The 20,778-nt window shown below is 46.8% G+C and overlaps 1 protein-coding gene across 9 annotated transcripts in view; it reads left to right on the top strand.

Moving 5' to 3' along the window:
* Positions 1 to 20,778, top strand: part of DNM1L (dynamin 1 like) — an 88,190-nt gene that overhangs the window by 18,863 nt on the left and 48,549 nt on the right. For all 9 annotated transcript variants that reach the window (XM_078767462.1, XM_078767441.1, XM_078767431.1 and 6 more), the window contains 2 exons: positions 15,642 to 15,713; positions 15,854 to 15,940. In XM_078767462.1, coding sequence (XP_078623588.1) covers positions 15,642 to 15,713; positions 15,854 to 15,940 — 159 coding nt within the window. The remainder of the gene's footprint in view (positions 1 to 15,641; positions 15,714 to 15,853; positions 15,941 to 20,778) is intronic.

Raw genomic sequence — 20,778 nt, 5'->3', positions numbered from 1 at the left:
CCCTCCGTAAAATTAAAGGATCTGCTTCAGAAAAACTGCAACTGCTTCAAAAGATCCGGGATAGACGTCTCAACCAACCGCATGACTCCCCATGTCGTATGCAATCAGTATGTGATCAGATCCCGGCAACTCTTCCTGATGACCTAGAAAGAGTAGGATATCACAGCAAGTGTTATAAGCACTTTGTCCGCCACTTTCATCGTCTGGGAGATGATACAGAACCAGGGCCATCAACCTCATCATGGCATCACTCTCCTCGTAAACCAGGAGGTTCTGCTGAACCCATCTTCCCGCCAGAGTGTATATTTTGTGAGAAAGTTGAGACCAAAGATGCTCATCGCAATACTGAGAGGCCTACAACCTTCCCATCCTTTAAAAACAAAGAAAATGCATGGGAGCAAATCGAAACACGGGCTGAGAAAATGGGTCTCTATCGACTCCATCGAAAGGTGAAAAACAAAGACCTCTTTGCATGTGAGGCCAAACACCATCCGTCATGTTTTAAAGCTTTCCGCACAGCATTCTACAACTATGAGCGTGCGATTCACAGAGCCGAAGCACCAAAGGAGCAGGCTTGCATGTCAGCCGCCCATGAAAAGGCATTCAACTCAGTACTGGAACACATTCAAACCCAGGTCATCCAGCAGAATAAAGTTCTACAGCTTTCTTCCTTGCGCTTGCTCTATGTCGAGGAACTGAAACTGAATGGATATGAGAACTCAAATTATCGGTCAGAGAAACTACTGAAACGCCTACAGAATGACCCAATCAAGGAGCATATCCACTTCACGAAGGTTGATCATGACAAATGTGATGTCATTTCTTTCTGGCTTGTGCACAGCTCAAACATAACAGTTTCCAATGCTCTCGCACGAGCATTCACACTCGGAAGCACAAACAAGAACCAAAATGTTGCCCTCCAACTTCGCCAGGGTATTCTACAGGCTTTCAGAGAGTGTAAAGACCAACCATGGCCACCAACAGCTGAAGACATGGAGCTCAATCCTGAAGACATCCTACCTCCAGACCTTGTCCGCTTTCTCAGCGTGCTAATGACTGGCAAGGAGGGCATCGAGACAGAAAAGGTGAAGCGTCTGGTCTTCTCCATTGGACAAGATCTGTGCCGTGCAGTGTCAGATGGAAAATGGAAGTTACCAAAGCACATTCTCCTCTGTGTGACTGTAAGGCACCTGTTCCGAAGCAAACAGCTCACCACAATACTACACAGGCTTGGACACTCTGAGAGCTACGATTTCGCCTTGGAGTTGGAAACTGCTCTCGCCAAGGTCCTGGATGAAGTCTCAACTTATCGTACACCACAAATTGTGACAGGAGAGGGCAACCTTGTATTCCACTGTGAGTGGGACAACTTGAATAAAACCACTACCAGTGTGCACGGCAGCAACATTGTAAACAGTGCTGGAGGAATCATGGTGCAGGAGGTCAAGCCCGGGTTCGAGAGCAGCAAGGACCGAATGCTACCTACCATCAATAGGTCACAACAGCGTAGCCTGAAGGTCGACACACCAAAAACTCTCCCACCCTTGCACTTTACTCGCGTTGGCCCGAAGTTCCCTGAAGGCTCATCATTCACACCGCCAGCAGAGAATGACACAGTCTATGCCACTACGATGCAAGAGTACTACATCTGGCTCTTCATCAGATACATCGGAAGCTGTGGCCTGCAGCCTGTGCCTGGGCTAGGGGGTTTCACCTCTGCAACTGGTTCTCCCCCACCCAGCAAATCAACAGTCGACTACTGCACGCCTATCCACCAACCGATCACAGACAACGCAGTTGTTCGTGAGCTACTGAAGCGTTCCGAGGCAGCAACTGCTGAGGTGGGTCAGAGATGGGTCCTGAATACATTTGATCTGGGTGTCTGCATGAAAGCCCTTCCCATCATCTGGCGCTGGCCAAATGAATTTGCTAGTCATGTAGTAACGATTGGACCCTTCCACACATCCATGAACTACATCGGGATGCTCACTGGACACAAGATGCGTGGTTCTGGATATGCAGAGATTCTCTTTGAGGCACAACTAGTAACAAGTGGATCTCTCAAAGGTGTTCTCAGTGGAAAGGCCTACGCAAAGTCCCTCTTTTGCCTCAAAACAGTGTGTGAGGCAATGGAGAGGCTGTTGATGGAGAGATTCACTGAGGAGGAGAACATCATGATCTCTGACCCTGCTGTGCTTCTCAGAATGACCCAGTCTTGCAACCGAGAGCACCTCGATGAAGCCCTCAAAGACCCCTCAACTCTACTCCTCATCAAAAATTTGCATAAAATTTGCATAATTTTGCATAAAATTTGCAGCAGTAATTTGCATAAAAATGGTATGTGGGACATTTTTTCAGCTTGGGGCCATAGCTAGTCATTTTCTACACATTTTTTCCAATCTAGAAACACTGATTAGAAGTATATCTCCGGGGGGTGCAGGGGGACCTAGTCTTCCTACTAGACTATATGTGAATGCCATTTTTAACACTTATTACCCCATGTACAAGAAGCGAAAAGTGGGGTTAAGCATTTGATTCACTTTGTCTGTGTGTTTGTCTACATGCAGTGACTGTATAAAGTCTACATCCCCTTTCAAAATTTTCGCCTTTTGTTGCTTTATAGCCTGGAATTAAAATGCATTAAATCAGACTTTTCACAAAGCTGTTGCCGACGACAAGTTGATGCAAAGAGGCATATGCACAACTTTTGTACAATGTCGAATAATCTGACAACCACTGGACTGCATTCGGTGGTATTTTCCCTGCAATGTTGAGTGAGCTGCACGTATAAATGTCGCATATGTTTTATATGTCGCACATATAAATGATATAAATGTCACATATGCTTCCTGATGATAGTTTCGACACCAGTGTTTCCCACTCTTATTTAATGGATTGTCATATGATTGTCCATGACAATTCTATGTCTATTTATTCTCATCCAGAAAGGCCAGTATTATTTCTGCTATTTCTTGTTCAGTATAACCAAGAATGGGCAATAACCTTACAAGCCATTCCTCAGGACCAGTTGGTAGAACATAGCGAACAACAAATATCAGCTGATCTGAATGCGTTTCAATGCCAGATATGAAATTAAATTTTGCTGATTTGAGTTCCTTGATAATCGTCTCAGTTACTTTCTTTTTTCATACACATTGGCAAAGCTTTTATATGAGCTGGCACACAGAACAAGTAGCAAATGAGCAGGAGACGAGAGGGGGTGAGAGAGAGGGAAGCACAACAGGAAGGAGCAGGGACACCAGAAGATCTGTGGACGTGAGAGGGCTGGGACAGAGTACATGGGATCAAGATCAAGATGAACATGAAAAATGAACATGAATCAATTTCTTTCTACTTTTGATGTTATAGAGACTCTTTGTAAGATCTTTGAGATTCCGAGTGTCCATGTGAGGGTGGGGAAAAGAAGGAACACCTTTGGGTTTACCATCATGAGCTTGTGATGAACCCAATTTCTCCCAGGCTGTTTGTAGTACAAGTGAGACAGAGGGACGAGGCCCCAAAGGGTGAATAGCTGAGACAGGCGGGATTGAAGGCCGAGACATGAGCAGTGCGTCATGCAGAGTTCCGACAACCTCCTCCAATGTGACCCTATTTTTGGCTAACGGTGTTTTCACCGAGCGCCGGAATTTCAAGCCGAGTTGAATCGGCATAGAACTGAACAGTCCCTCCTGAACCCCAGCATCGATCTGGGTCACCAGAACTTACAGGTCCTTTTGGTAGAGTGCTTAAGCAAGATCTCACATACATGTAAATTATTCCGATCAGGGAAACTGCAGATGTTCGCAGGTTATCTGCAGCAAGGGCTGTCTTGATGTGTTCAAGAAGGAACTTCATGTTTAACACTGCACACCCAAAATCCTTGATGGCTGTGGATCACCAACTCGGAGCCCCAGCCTGGTTCTCAGGATAAACTCATTTTCCACCCATCAAACGAAAATTACCGGTGTGTACCCCGGTTTAGAATAGGTACACCCTATCCCTGCATGTCATAAGAGGCGACTAAAAGGGTTGGCGTCAGGATGGGCATCCGGCCATTAAAACATTGCCTCAAAAATGGAACCATGACAATTACAACGACATATGGGCAGGGTACAGCCCGGAGTACCCCGTGGGGGACCCTACTCCCTCTCGTCAAAACTCAAGGTGGGAACCCGATCGAAGCAAGGGTGGAAATCACTCCATTTATGATGACGAAGCATCTGATGCCTGACGTGGAGATCGGTTTCTGAGGTTTGGGACATGGAATGTAGGGACAATGACAGGGAGATCAGGAGAAGTGGTGGAAATATTGGTCAGAAGAAGAGTGGACATGTGTTGCATGCAGGAGACGAGATGGAAGGGAAGTGGTGTGAGAATGGTGAAGGGGTAGTCAGGGACAGAAATACAAGTTTGTGTGGCAAGGGTGCCCAGAAGGCATGCATGGTGTTGGTGTCGTGTTTTCTGAGGAGTTTGTAGATAGTGTGGTGAGTGTGACGAGAGTGAGTGAAAGGTTGATGATGGTGAAATTGGTGAACCTCATCTCGGGTGAACGTCATATGCTCCGCAGGTCGGTCGGAGCGATGAATAGGACAAGTTCTGGTGTGCAATAGAGAAGCTGATGGAAAACGTGAAAGATGAGGAAGTTGTTGTGGTAGGAGGAGACCTAAATGGACATGTGAGAAGGAGTATGGACGGTTTTGAGGGAGTTCATGGGGGTGACGGATATGGTGTGAGGAATGGAGAAGGTGAAAGGATTTTGGAGTTTGCTGATGGAGCTGATTTGCTGATTTGTAATACTCAGTTCCAGAAAGAGGATAATAAGCTTGTTACAAACACGTCGGGTGGGTCGACGACAACCGCTGACTACCTCATGGTGCGTATGCGTAGGTGAGATAGGGGGCACCTCCGGGACACAAAGCTGGTCCCGGGGGAGGATGCTGTTTCACAGCATCACTTGGTTGTCTACTGCATAAGGGTGAAAGGTGCGAGGAGAGCTCGGCGGGTGAAGTACCAACCGAGAATGAAGGTGTGGAGGTTGAAAGAGGTGACAGTGAGGGAGGCATTAAAAGAGAGGCTGAATATGGTAGAGGATGATGTGGTTGAGCTTGAAAGTGGTTGGATGTCAATGAAAGGTAGTCTGTTGGGAGCCGTTGGTGAGGGATGTGGATGGACAAAAGGACCACCGAGGCACTCGGAAACATGGTGGTGGGATGATGAAGTTGGAAAGAGGATTGACGAGAAGAGGAAGAAGTTAAAGTGGTGGCAGAAGTGTACGGGGGCAGAAAAGGCAGAGCATGAAAGTTATAAGGCAGCCAAGAAGGCTGTAACAAAAGAGGTAGCAAAGGCGCAGGAGGCATGGAGGAAAATGTTTGGAGAACGCTTGGATTCGGAAGAGTGTCAGAGAGCGGTATTCAGGATTGCAAAGCAGATAGCGAAAGAGGTGTGATGTGATGGGGGTGAGTTTCTTGAAGGATGATGTGGGACAAATCGTTGTGGACCCAGATGGAATTAAAAGAAGATGGAAGAGGTATATGGAAATGCTGTTGAATGCAGAGAATGAATGGGATGGCAACATGGAGAGTAACCCAGTTTTAGGACCGGCAGAGAAGATAACTGAGAAGGAAGTTGAAGCGATAAAAGCAATGAAGAGTAGAAAAGCGGGAGGGCCGACGGGAGTTGTGGGAGATATGTTGAAGGCAGTGGGAAGTTAGGGTGTGAAGAGAATGGCAGAGATCTGTATTCTGGTGGTGAAAGAAGGCCGCATTCCAGTGGATTGGGAACTGAGTACCCTCATCCCTCTATGCAAGGGGAAAGGTGACCCTCTGGACTGTGGCTCGTATGGAGCGATAGTTATTGGAGCATGGAATGAAGGTATTGGAAAGGGTTTTGGAGATGAAGATAAGGAAGAAAGTGAAGATCGACGAAATGCAGTTTGGATTTATGCCAGGAAGAGGAACGACAGACGTGCTTTTTATTGTAAGGCAGTTGCAGGAGAAGTACATGGAGAAGAGGAAGAAGTTGTTTCTTGGGTTTGTTGATCTGGGGAAACAATTCGATAGGGTTCCACGCGAAGTAGTGACATGGGCATTGAGGAAGTTAGGAGTGGAGGAATGGCTGATCAGAGTGGTGCTGGCAATGTACGAAATAGCGTGCACAGCTGTAAGGACGAAGGACAGGAACAGTGGTGAGTTTGAGGTGAAGGTGGGAGTGCATCAAGGGTCGGTACCAAGTCCACTACTATTTGTAGCTGTGATGGAGGATGGAGGTGCTGGCTTGGAATGTAAAGGAGGGTTTGCCGTGGGAGTTGTTGGATGCACATGACCTGGTGTTGATTGCAGAAAGTATGGATGTAGTGCAGCGGCATAGCAAACCAATTGTGCATTTTGTGATGGAAGCACCAAATTTGGCAGAATGATAGAATATTATATGGAGAACATTTTCAGATATGGAACCACTTTGGAATTCACCCCAATGTGGCCGCCATATTGGATTTCAAAATGGCGGCTTAAAAATCTTTAATTACAAATATTTCTGGTTCTATACCAGCTACAGCCTTGATTTTAGTGTCTGGATGTACAAACTTGAGGTCAAGGAATTGAATGGTTCTACTTAGAAGTTGATTTACTGACGCCATATTGGATTTCAAGATGGCGGAAATTGATTTACTGACGCCATATTGGATTCCAAGATGGCGGCTTCCGAAAATCTGCTGACCGATATCTCTGGTTCTATGCCAGCTAGATACTTGATTCTGGTGTCTAGATGTACATTTCTGAGGTCAATGAATTGAATGGTTGTATTGAAATATGTTTTAATGCACATAAGCAACTGATAATCCCATATTACGTACATTGTATACACACGTTCAGCAAGAGAACTAGCGAGCGTATTGCATCAAGTCATGCCAAGTGTCACAGTTCCAACTCAATGTGAGCAGTCACCATCACAGGCACACAGTGCTGTGCATTTCAGAGCCGCTTTCTTGCACTTGCATCTCCCACTGCAACCTTTTTCGCACCCACAACAGATGAGTTCATAGCAGGATTTGGCAGCTTCTGGTAGTGTTGTCCACAGAGGATCGAACTGTCCGTCATTGTCCACCCACCCCCAGTCGCATGGTGATGGGAGATAGCAGTGTGGGACAAGAGACTGTCCCCAACAATGTCCACCCTGGTAAGTTGCTCTCTTCACGTGTTGTACTAGGGCGGCCTGTGTTGGAGGTATTGCTTCAATGGATCGAGATTTCTTTGCAAAGAGTTTCTTTCTTGCCAGATTCACCTCAGAACATGTGCATGTGCGGTCGTACAGAAGCACTACGTATCTCTCCAGGGTTGCCAGTGTATCCTCAGAGATCTCACTTGGTGCAGATGCCAGGTCCAGGAATGCATTGGTCACTTCTGGAAAAGTTTCCCATACTGCCCATGCTGTTTTCTTGCCACGACCTGCAAAGCTCGAGACGGTATCACACCCTGTGATTGCATGGAAGATTGGCAGTGCCTTGGCTTTGTCTGGTCCCAGGGTAGCAGACAGCTCGTGTGCTGCTATGTAGCAGAAGTTCTTTCCGGTTCCAAACGCTAACCAGAGTTCGTCCACTACCTCATTAAGCTCCTGGGCCATCCACACAGCGAGAACCACCACATCTGTGTCCACGGTGCGGATGAGTACTCTGCGGTGTCCAGATTTCATAGCAGCTGCTGCGTGGAGCATCATGCGCGTGTCTGCTTCCTCGTGATTGCACGGGGCCAAAGCGGCTGTGTGTGCACATGGTGGTACAGCAATGACCTGTTGGTGTAAGCATGAACAATACCGTGATGTAAATTAAATGTGAATTCCTTTGGTGTAGGTGGTCACGAATAAAACCTGACATGAATCTGCATAACATTTATTAATTTATTTCAGTACATTATTTCAAGTACATAAATACAGGGCAATTATTATTATTATTATTATTATTATTATTATTATTATTGTTATTTACTTGGCATCAAACACATGAAATCATACAATATGACATTGCACATATAACAGTAGCCTGTTCGTGTACACTCCCCCAAGATGCCAGGAAAGAAAAAAGCAATTCAAGAACACTATGGCCAATAGGCCTTTCTTAACAATTTGAGGGAGTGTACCGTGGACAGCTAAAGATTATATATACAATACAAAATATTCTTCCGAATAGATAATACAAATCGGGATTATATAATCAAAATTAAATTATATGAAAAGAATACACATATGTGGGTAAGAATTTACTCTACAACAGCATAAATCAATAATACATTGTATAATATGTACTGAAACCACAGAAGATTGTACACACACTCTCAAACACACAAGCAGGCACGCACCCACTCTCACCACCCAGACACATACACACACTTTCACTAACACACACTAACATACATCATGCACATTACCTGTTCACCGTCAGTAGCAATCAGCTGTTTGTCTGGCACATCGATGGACTCCGTGACCTGTTTAGACAGAAAGCTGAAGAGTTCCTCCTTGTTCTCGTCGACACGGAGGAAACTGTGCCAGTTGCCTGGTAGGAGGGCAGAGCCAGTGACACGTCTGCGTATTCCCTTGCCTCTGTTGGTCCTTGCAGTTGCCTTCAGGCTGCCTGACTTTGCATAGCGGTCCCACACTAGATCGAGACGAGATCGATGTTGAAGCTGTGACATAATGTATGGAACGAATACTTTTGTGGCATAGTCAAGAAATGTTTTGGTCTGGCCTGGGCTCAGCATTTGAACTATTACAGCTCCATCGAGGATCACAGAAGATACTTGTGGTGGGTCCGACTTTGTTTCGACAAGCTGTTCTAAGGGCTGCAACAAGTCAGCTTTGGAACCAAAGCGGAGCTGTCCATTTTGCGAGAGTGCTGGCGGATGTGCGCTGTTCTCATGTTTGAAGAACTGCTCGAGACCCCCATCTCTGGTTTGGCATGCGATGTATAGTCTGGAGAAGAGCTCTGAATCACTCTTTGCAGAGGCTACTTGTTGTTTGCTCTTCTGGGCAGCTTTGACCTTGATGGATGAAAACAACGGGAGTTTGTTGCGTTTGATGACATCATTGAGTGGCTTGGATCTGTCTGCCAGACGTTCCTTCTCAAATGAATGGAACTGATCTCTCCCAATCTGTAAAGCTGTACGCACAGTATCTACAACAGCTGGGCCCAAGATCTCCAGTGTGCCCAGGACCAGCAAATCTGTGCTTTCTTCTTCAAAGGGGCTGCCCATCTCTTCGATGACTGTTGTCAGTGCACGGACATCTTGGACGAACTTCTTCTGCACACTGTCGGTTTGCTCATGGTGGTGGGTGTGCTCTCCCCTTTGGCGCAGTTGCTGTGAGGTCTCAAATTCTGTGATGACCCGAGCAACTTCGGGGCCAGCCACCATCCACCGTCGAAGGGCACTTGGATTTTCAGTTAGGCCCACTGCCCCGCCATCGCCTTTGACCGTGGCATTGTTTTGTTCATGAGCCTGGTCTAGGGAGATGGCGGAGAAAGCATGCCTAGTCTTCTTGGATGTGAAGTGCCCCGCATGGAACTTGGCAGCAACATCTGGGTGTTTCTCTGCAATGCCAACCATGTCCCTGATGTGGACTGGTAACCAGCGAGCATAGTGGATATGGCCCAATGCAGCGAACCATGCAGCTAGCTCTGGTAGGGTGTCCATGTACAGCGTGAAGTTGGACTCTCTCAGTGAACGTATGTAGAGGAGTATACAGAGCTCCAGGTTAAGTACAGTGGCCCAGTACTGAAACTGTGGACATGCCGCTGCTCTCTGGTCACACCATGCCTCGAACTCCAATGGTTCCTCATCTCTTGCAGTTGCTCTTTCGTTGTATATGTCATATGCACGATGCTGCAGTATGTGTAGGGCAGCAACAGTTACTTGGTGGGCGCGTCTTGTACGGCTGACGTGAGCTGCACGCAAGAAGGAGTCTGCTGTGCCAGCTGTTGCTATCTCTGCCTGAACCAATGCCTGTGTCCAACCGCTGTCTTGCAGCCAGTCTCCTGCTGTCTTCAAAGCTGCCATCTCTGTGTGTAGACCACCCAGCATGACCACAAAGAGATCTTCACCATGTGTGTCTGGCCAGTTCCATTGCACCTGCTTGGCGATCGCATAAAGTGGTTGGTCCAGTGTGACGACGGGTATCTGTCCAGGGTTTAGCTCATTGATCGCTGCTTTCACGACATCCATGGCATGGCGGATCATTGCCACTGAGTGGGCTTGGTCATGGAAGAGGGGAAGCAAGGCAGTGGGTGTGACTGTGATACTAGTATCCTTGGCCGATTGGTTCTCTGCGTGATGTGCAGCCCAAGAAATGTTTCCTGGATTCTGTGTGTCACCACTGTCACATGCATCCTTCACAGTCTGGAGCCACCTCTTCTCTTTATCCAGTTCAGCTTGTGCAGGATTCCTCTGCAGCGACGCCTGGGTTCCAGCTGGTACAGGGTGGCTTTTGGCAAGTGAACTAACTGGTTGTACATCTGTGTAATACCGTGGAAGGTCCTCCACAGTCTTGACATTTGAGACACCCCCGATGATGACAATACCTCGGTCTGTGCCTTGATTGTCATAGTCTGGATGTTGTATCAATGAAATACCAGTTCCGTGGAAGGAGTCGTGTGCTGTCGTGGAACTGGGATTGTGGTCTATATTATCCACAGCTGATGTGGTGAACACGCCACCGCGGAGCTTTGGGGGACAGACCACCTTCTCCACCCGAAAGCGCTGACAGACCCCGTTCCCCAGCTCTGCAGAGATCCGTAGCACTCTATCATAGGCAATGCTGATCCCTAGTCCAGATAATGTGTCAACCAGTTCCCTCTTTCTCGTATGGGCATGAAGCATCAAGCCAAGATATATTGGCAAAGGAGTCTCTTGACTAATGCTGTGTCGTACGTCTGTGCCTGCACCTCTCCTCTCATGCTTCACACTGTTGTATTTGAGAAGTTGAGCTATTGTCACAGACGCCGATGCCGATGACTGACATGCCTGATCTTTGATGCCTGCGCCCTCTAAAATCATGGAGACCATTGTCAGCAGCAGTTGTGGCACAGACTCTTCTTGACATTTGTTTGAGAAGGACCCATTGAAAGGCTGAGATGACTGGAACATATCCTTCCTTATAATCCCTGCAGCTCGTGCCAGGTGCACAACATCACTGTCAATATCATGTTGACATGCCTTGGCTAATGCACTGCCAATGTCTTCCTGAAACACCAGCAGGACATCTCTTCCCTGCCTGTGCTCCTGCAGATCAGGGAAGTGTGCCAGGATACGCTCCTTGAGTCTGGTTGTATGGACTCGTGTTTCCAGCACAACTCCGAACTGTTCCATTCTCATTGTGTAGAGCTTGGTGAGGTCTGCCATCTTGAATACAGGAGCAGTGTCTTCTTCTTTAGCAGTTTCCTCTATGTACGTTACCAGTTCAGCAAGGACTATTGCTGAAATGACATCTACCGTGCTCTGGCTTTGCTCAGCAAGCTTTTTTGCTGCCCTCACGCGGTTGTATAGGGATGTCAAACATTTCTTATGGTACTTGGCCTCTCTTGCGACCATGTCCCCAGCACTCAGTTGGGCTAACAAAGTGGTATCCTGAAGAAACTCTGCAGCCTTGCGAACGTGTTTATCTAGTTCCAATGTCGCTGCTTGATGAAACTCCAAACCAAGCTCTTGCTGGCAGAAGAAGCACAAATTGTCGCATATGCTATCAACACAAGCTGCCTGAGACCTAGTAAGCTTGTACTTATCTGTGATTGTACTGGGGATAGGGCTTCCCTCTGAATGACTTCTCTTCTGTACCCGCTGTAGCTTGGTAGTGTTATATTTCACCCTGCATGACTTGTGCCACTTGGCTTGGTGGGCAGCTAGAGTGGCAGCTATCCCTTGGCCTTCATCCAGTCGTTGCAAGTCCACGTCTTGTGGCAGCTTGCCTAGTTTATTGAATGCTGATAGATTGTCTTCAAGTGTCTTGTATCCAGCACCTGCATCAGTTCTTTTCGTGACAGCAGGACACTGTAGGGACTCTCCTATATCAACTTGACACAGAACACAGAGTTCCCAGTCCAGTGGCGTCTTTGGCGTTGAAGTTACATGCTTGGTAACATGAACTAACTTGAACTGCTTCGACATGATTGAAACCTGGATGGAGCAAACAAACAAAAAAGTCGTTTAATTAGGGGTTAATCAACGGACCAGCATGTTTTATCTACAGGACAATACACGACCCCCCCTGAAATTTGACACCAAATGACCTCTTTTAGGGGTATTTTTGGCCGAAATTTTCAAATTTTTCACTCCCCAGTCCCCTAGATGTTCCCTTGAGCTCAGAATCGCCGCTGTAATGTGTCTACTGATGTTAGAAAAGATATAGGGTGAATGGGGCAATAATTGTGCCTGTAGGATTTGTTTCCGCCACCCCCCCTAAGGGTTACAGATTTTTAAAGCCGCCATTTTGAAATCCAATATGGCGGCGACCTTGGGTGAATTTCAAAGTGGTTCCATATCTGAAAATGTTCTAAATATAACATTCTATCATTGTGCCAAATTTGGTGCTTCCATCACAAAATGCACAATTCTTCTTAAATTTTTGCTATGCCGCTGCACTAATGGACTGAAGGAGAAGATGAACATGTGGAAGGAATGTATGGAGACAAAATGTCTAGAGGTGAATATCGGAAAGACGAAGGTGATGTCAAGTGGTAAAGCATGTGGTGAGGTCGAAAGAACTGGGAAGTGGCCGTGTGCTGTGTGCAGGAAGGGTGTCGGAGTGAACTCCATTCAATGTACAATGTGCGCTGAGTGGATTCATCAAAAATGTAGCTGGTTTGAGAGGGTCATTAACCATTGTGGCAGCTACATTCAAGTGTCAAGCTACAAGACACAGAGGGAGCTGCAGATGGGGGAAATGTTGAGTTGGATGTTGGAGATGGTGTGAAGCTGGAACGTGTGAAAACATTTTGATACCGAGAGACATGCTGAATGGAGAAGGTGATCAGACTCGGCAACGGTTGCTCGAGTGATATGTGCATGGAAGAAGTTTCGGGAACTGAGTGGCGTGCTGACGAGGAGTGGAGTGTCGTTGAAGCTGAAGGGATAGGTGTATGCTGCATGTGTGAGAAGTGTTATGATTTATGGGAGCGAGACATGGGTAATGAATGTAGAGCAGCAACGAAGGCTGGAAAGGGTGGAAATGCGAATGGTTCGGTGGATGTGTGGAGTATCGTTGAGAGAGAGGAAGACAAATGATGAATTACGAAAGATGATGGGAATAGAGCCTGTGATGGATGCTGTGAAGAGAAACAGTTTGAGATGGTTTGGTCATGTGTTGAGGAAGGATGAAAGTGACTGGTTGAGAAGAGTGATGGAAATGAATGTCGAAGGAAGTAGAGGATGGGGAAGACCGAGAAAGACTTGGCTAAAGGTGGTGGAAGAAGAAATGCGGGCAAGGGGGTTAACAAGGGGAGTTGCGCAAATTGGAGAAGATTGTCATGGGGACCGCAAGGCTAACCCCCGCTTTCGCAGGGAAAATGGCCTTAAAATGCCTGTTGTGTTGTAAACGAATTGGTTATTCACAATGTGCCCCCTGCCTTCTTTTGTGAACAGTTTGATGTGTTCAGCAAAGAATGCATCATAGTTTGCAAGAACCTCCAAAACACCCAGATTAATTGTTACTTGGAAACTCAACAATTTTGTCTCTGCCTCGCAATGAAAGACATACTTTGCAGAGAAACGTTAACACAGCTCGCTCGAGTACCTTGTGCCGGCATTGCTGTTTTTTTTGTTTTTTTTGTTTGTTTTTATAGTGGAGGATAGCAGGACTATCTCTCCATAAAACCAGTGCTTGCTTGTCTAGTGCACATTACTATCATTACTTCTACCGACTCCTCTCCGGCCTAGGTCCCCCTGCTCTGTCCCCCAAATATTCCTGCAGGATCCACAAGATCTGTCAGCAACCCTCTTCTGGTGAAACTGCCAAAATCAAGACTCTCTGCTCACCTTGACACTCTCATTCCTCTTTTCTCCCACCTCTGGAACAAACTCCCTCACTCTCTTCGATTCAGTATACAAAAAAAAAAAAAAAAAAAAAATCCCACTCCTACCTGCAAGTCTTCAAAACAGCTGTTCACCACCATCTCTTATCTCCCCCCATCCAAAACTTTGATCTTTTCTATCCCTGTTGATCCACCCCAAATCCACCTCCTTTATTTCTCTGTTTTCGTTCCTGAAATCCCCTGTAATGTCCATCTTGTTTATCCCATGTACCCAGCCCCAGCCCTCTCCCTTCCACAGATCTTCCAATGTCCCTGTTGTCCACTGTTGTGCTTCCTTTTGTCTCCCGCTCTCTTTATTATGTTTCATGTGTATCTCAGTTTATGTTTATGCCTTTGTGTTTTATGTGTTAGCTCTTCCCCTTGCCTCGACTTTTTATACAAATAAATAAATAAATGCCTTTTCTATGCTGCTGTTTTCGTGAGATGAAATCCGCTCGTCTGCATGCTTCCAGTCATTAAACCCATGAATAAAGGGACTTGTTGTTCTGGTTGTGAGCCTGCAAGCTAAGCAGTATACTCTACCATTTGAAGGTGAGTAACAGAACCACATGGGCTGCACACGCTCCACTGTCAGCTGATGCACATGTGTGAAGAAGGACTTCGAGCAGTATCGGCGATATCCTTTCTTGCCATGAATCACACCAGAGATCTGGAAATATTTATCTGTTTTGGCAATCCTGAATTCACCCTACCCTTTACAATCCAATGGCTTTGTACATCTTCTGGGATATTGTCTCCTCACAGCCCGATGCCACTCATAAGTTCTACCTTTTTCACCTCGATAAGCTCCAGTTGGTTTTCATCTTCAACTTTTTGGATTTGGAGCTCACCCTCATGAATTCCAGGTCCGGTGACACTAGTTCAGCACCACAACCACATGCTATGGATGGTGTTGAAGATGACTGTGCAACATTGTCTTTGCCATTTGTCTTCATGATCCTTTTTTTCCTTCTTTTTATTCATACATGGTCTAGGCTTGTGGAAGAGCTTGCGCACAGAACAGTTAAGGACACAACAACAAAAGGGAACAGCAGGAGACTGAGGAAACGACAATAGCAGGGCAGAGGGAGGAGGTAGATGGAGTCGGACAAAGGTTTATGATGAGGGGTAGAAGAAAACGCAAGGGGTGAACAAGATGGATGCATGAGCAACATTTTGAGGGGCAAGGGTGGTTTAACGGGTGGAGAAAATGTCATTGCTTTGAATGGGGGTTGATCTGAGATGGTGGTGAACAGCTGTCTTGAAGACCAGGAGGGAATAATTGGACGGAAGAGAGTGTGGAAGACACTTTCACAGGTGGGAAAAAGGGAATAAATAAGTGGACGTGAGCAGTGGTTCTGGATTTAGACAGTTGTGGTTGATGGCTGGTGGCACAATAATGTCTGGTACAATTACAACAATTCTTAATTACAATGATTATTTGCCCCTGCATGTGCCCCTCTTCGCTTGGATCACGGGTGACCGGGCCTCCCCCACCCCCTCCCCCCCCACCCCACCCCAACCTCGTCAATGCTTCTGCTGCTCTTGTTTTTTGCTCTTTTCGGCTGTTTTCTAATCCAGCTCTGTCTATATACAGATCTTTACAGATTTCGTTCATATACGGCAGGAGATTGAAAATGAGACTGAAAGAATCACTGGCAACAACAAGGTAAGAGACATGTTGCTCAGACATTACTTGACCTTCTTTGAGGAAATTAGGTTTTGCAACTGCTTGTTTTGCTCTTGCATAATGACCAATTTATGGAGGTATTTTCCATTTTAATTCTAGTGATTATTTTATTTTTATAGGGCATAAGCAATGAAGCCATTCACCTCAAGATCTTTTCTCCACATGTCCTGAGCCTCACACTTGTTGACTTACCTGGTTTGACAAAGGTAATGTATAAAGATTTATCTGTCATAGCATGATGGACCATTTGGGAATACTGACTTGTAAAAGAGGGTTGTGAGGGGATAAAATTTAGAGCTGTTTTGCATTCATTTGTACAGGTGGAAGAACACCACCTCCACCTCCCAATAACTTGGGGAAGGTGGGTGGCCAGGTCTTGCATATTTATTCAGGCGGGAACTAGTAGCTAGATGGTGTAATCATGATCTTTGGTATTAGTTTTATTTATTTTCCAATTTTTCTTCATTAAAAAAAAAAAAAACCTCAGCATTGAAATGTTTTTATGGGAGGTGTTGTGGCAGAGCAGAGCAGAAAAGACAAGTAGGCCTTTAGGTAGGCTTTAATGAACACAATGGTGGCCAGGTGCACAAGAAGAGGCCTAAGCAGGGCTTGAAGTCCTTAAGAGGGAACGTAGCATGGAGCGGATTGTAGGCAGCCCACATGCCGTCGGCTGACCCACTTTTATACAGTAATGAATCCAGAACACAGGAAGTGTGGTACACAGGAAGTGAGGCATCAAGAAAACTGGAATTATGTCATTCTCCCCTTGCTTAGAAAAACACTACTCAGAGGCCCAGACGGTCGGGGGCCCGCCGGGCACGTTGTGATCATCGTAGCGGCTGTCATTCCGTAGCATCTCCAGAGACTTTTTTTGGGTGTGGAGCTAGGATCGTCCAATGCAGTCGAATCACTGCCAACCCCATTCTCCAAGTTGCACGGTGCCTCGTTCTGTTGCTCCCATCCCTTTGTGTCTCCAGTCGGGGCCAAATGTCGGATGGATACAGTGGTTTACTTGCCGTCCGGATAGCGGACCTGGGCGTACTGCGGATTCGCCTGCAGGAGCTCCACTTGGTCGACCAGTGGTTCCGTCTTACTCTTGCCAACACTGGGTAGGCATTTGGTGTGACCTCAGGGCCATGGTGATAGCCTTCCAGACTGTTCCGTTGTAATGTTCAGCTTGTGCGTTACCCTGCGGGTTGTAGCTAGTGGTTCTGCTGCTAGCGATGCCTTGACTTGTCAGGAATTCACCGAGCTCTCGGCTCATGAACGCCGGTCCCCGGTCCGATTGGATGTTGGCAGGCATTCCAAAGAGGGCGAAAAGTTAGCAAAGGTAGTCGATCACCGTATAACTTGTCACATTCACACATGGGAACACAAAGTGGAATCTCGAGTACTCATCGATGATAGTGAGGAAGTACTGGTTTTTGTCAGTGCTTGGCAAAGGTCCCTTAAAAACAATGTTAAGGCGTTCAAATGGCTGGGTGGCTTTTATGAGGTGGGCCCTTTCTGGCCGATAGAACCGGGGTTTGCACTCTGCACAGGTTCTGCACAAGCCGGTCATCCATCGAACGTCTTCCACCGAATAAGGTAGGTTTCGAGATTTCACGAAGTGGTACATGCGTGTGATTCCTTGGTGATATATGGACTGGTGTATAGTGAACGATGGCCCAGGCATGTAGATGAGCAGTATGACCTCGAGAATGCGTCGGGAGGTATGTTTTCTTTCCCCGGACGGTAGATAATCTCATAATCGAAGCAAGATAACTCCATGCGCTAACGCATGATCTTGTCGTTCTTTATCTTGCCTTTCTTTCCTCTGTCAAACATGTAGCTGACAGAGCGTTGGTCAGTCTTCAGTGTAAAGTGCCTTCCCGTCAGGTAGTGTCTCCAGTGGCGGACAGTTTTGATGATGGCCTTAGCTTCCTTTTCGACCGATGCATGACGTTTTTCGGATCCTTGGAGTGGGCGGGAGAAGAAGGCTACTGGACGCCCCGTCTGGTTAAGTGTTGTGGCAATAGCAAACTCGGATGCGTCGGTCCAACTTCAAAGGGTATTGACTCGTCGATTGCGTTGACCACTGACTCTTCAATGTCCCGTTTGAGTTGGTGGAATGTGGTTTCAGCCTCCTTCGAGATGGGGAAAGCTTTTGTGACAATGAGGGGGCAAATTTTTGCTTGAATACTTGTGAATGTACTGAGAGTAGTAGGCAAAAAGTCCGAGGATCCGGCGGAGGGACTTCATGTTATGCGGCACGGGTAGCTCTCGAAGGGGCCGAAGACGCTCAGCGTCTGGCCGCATTTGATCATCCTCTACTACATAGCCCAGTAGACTGAGTTTAGTGGTCAAAAACACACACTTATCCTCATTATAGCCGATGTTCTTCCTTTCGGCTACTTTGAGGAACTGCTTCAGGTTGACGTCTTGCTCGGTTTGTGTCATGCCACATATAATCAGATTCTCTAGGAAAGCGAATGTTCCAGCAAGTTTCTCTTCCTTGATAAAGGAGTCCATGATAAGTTGGAAGCAAGGTACTCTGTTCGTGATGCCAAATGGGACTCGCGTGAACTGGTAAAGACTTCCGCTCGATTTGATGGCTGTATAGGGCTTATATTGGTTCCTTATGGGTACCTGATGGTAAGCACTACGCAGGTCGATGGTGCTGAAGACGCGATACTGGGCGATCTTATTCACTGTGTCATTGATACGCGGTAGCGGGTACCCGTCGAGTAGCGTAAATCGGTTGATTGTCTCAGAATAGTCAATCGCGAGCCGTTTCTTGTGGTTTTTGTCTTTAGTTACCACAACCTGGGCGCGCCATGGGGATTTGCTCGGTTTGATGACTCCTTCGCATCGTAGTCGCTGAGTTTCTTTCTCGATGAATTTGCGGTCGTCGAAGCTGTACCGACATGACCTGGTGGCAATAGGGTGACATTCCACCGTAGGATTGACAAACAGGTCCAGGGGGTCAACGCGTAGTGTGGTCAGTCCGCAGAGAACTAAAGGTGGCAGGTTACCGCCGAATTTCAGTGTGACGCTGTTATGCTGTTTCTGGAAGTCTTGCTCAAGGATAACGTTTGCGCAGAGCTCGGAGTATGGACAGTCGCAAGTCTTGGTAGCTTCGTCCTTTCAGGGTTAAATTGACCACGCAGAATCCAAGCGTCTTCATTGAAAGCGATGCTGAGGCCACAGAGACAGCTTTGCCCGACTGGTAAAACTTTAGCGAATGTCACCTGACGAGGTGTGGGTGAATAAAGCTTTCCATGCTTCCACTGTCGATGAGGCCATTGGCTTCAATTCCATTAATGGCAACCTTATAGGTTGCTTTTGATACTGCCGGAGAGATGCCTGCAGATGTCACAGAGGCAAGGAAGGGTCAGGCGATTTCGCTGGCGCTGAGGTAGCGCCCGCGGTAGCGGCAGCTGGTGATGAACGGCAGACTTTAGCAAAGTTCCCCTTCTTCCCGCATTTGTTGCATGGAGCCTCGCTTGCGGAGCACCTTGTACAAGTAATCACAGTAACTTGTTTCAAGTAACCACAGAAGAAGCATTTGCTGCTGGTAGCAGCTGATACTGTTGGAGAGTCGGTTGACTCGATAGTTGGGTGGAACGGATTCAGAACAGCTTGTTTCAGTTCAGCAGCGTCGGCACTATATGATGACCCCGATGACGCCCCATATTGATCAGAGCTCTTTTGCGCCGAATCTAGGGCTCGTGCTTGGTCGAACATGGTCGCTAGGTCTAAGGTTCTATTTTCTAAGAGGTGTTGGCGGATCAATGGGGATTGTAGTCTACTGATTAATCTCTAATAAGTCTTTCTAGATGTTGAGCTGCAGTCACAGCTTTCCAGTTGGTCTTTACCCAGTGTCTTTAAAGCCTGTAGGTGTTCATCCAGGGATTCGCTGACTTGTTGGTGACACGTAGCAAGAAGGTGGCGTGCGAAAATCTCATTCTTCGGCTTTATATACACGGCCTTCAGCATTTCAATGCCGTCCTTGTAGGTGACACAGTCTGTGATGATTTTGTAGATCCTTGGCGTGACAAAGTTCGTCAGGAGAAGAAGTTTGTCGAGTCCTTCAGGAGGAAGTACAACAACGAAGTTTTCGAAGGTCCGAAACCAGTGTGTCCGAAAATGTCAGTAGCCGAACTTGAGTTTGGATCCATGTCAAGGCGTTCTGGTCGAAGCAGCTGAACCATAGTTGTGTTGATTAAATTGTTGTGGCAGAGCAGAGCAGCAAAGACAAGTAGGCCTTTAGGTAGGCTTTAAGCAACACAATGGTGGCCAGGTGCACAAGAAGAGGCGTAAGCAGGGCTTGAAGTCCTTAAGAGGGAACGGAGCATGGAGCGCATCTTAGGCAGCCCGCATGCCATCGGCTGACCCGATTTTATACAGTAATGATCCCAGAACACAGGAAGTGACGACACAGGAAGTGACGACCAAGAAAACTGGAATTATGCCAGGAGGGTTGAAATGACGTGGTGTAGCTGTGCAAATGAAATGAAATTGTGTAGATTAAAACAAATGCATGTCTGTCATGTTGATGGTATATTCGTCTGCTTGAGTGGCCTGCAATTGCATTATTGCGATGGCGTTTTTGATTTATCAGCAGCATTAAACGCTTCTCAACCACCCACGCCCCCCCTTCCTTTGCCCCAGTGATTGTGGGGAGATGACTCGCAATTTCACCCTGTAGTCGTGGAATAGTGCAAGTGCTTTAGCCCCTGACCCCTGCCGGAGAAGGAGGCTATTGAGGGTGGGAGAACTATGTCAATTCTGAAAACAAATCGTCTCACTCCCAGAGGAAGCGGATATTACTAGTTACGTAAAAACCTTGCTATGAATAATAGTGAGTGCCATGATTGCACAAAAGGGACATTGTGGATTTTGTAAGTAAATAGATGAGGAAAACTATAACAACACTGTAGCACGCATAACCCCACCAGGCTGAACAGTTTACGTTTTGGATCCCACTGATAGGCCGGATCTGGATCCAGAGGTGAACCAAATTGGAATCGGCTTGTTCTTGTCACCTAACCAACTCGATCAC

This window comes from Myxine glutinosa, chromosome 1 (genome assembly GCF_964187855.1).
Source record: "Myxine glutinosa chromosome 1, kmMyxGlut1.1, whole genome shotgun sequence".
Taxonomy (NCBI): Eukaryota; Metazoa; Chordata; class Myxini; order Myxiniformes; family Myxinidae; genus Myxine; species Myxine glutinosa.
The sequence above is the reverse complement of the archived record's forward strand: the minus strand, read 5'-3'. Positions and strand labels throughout refer to the sequence as shown.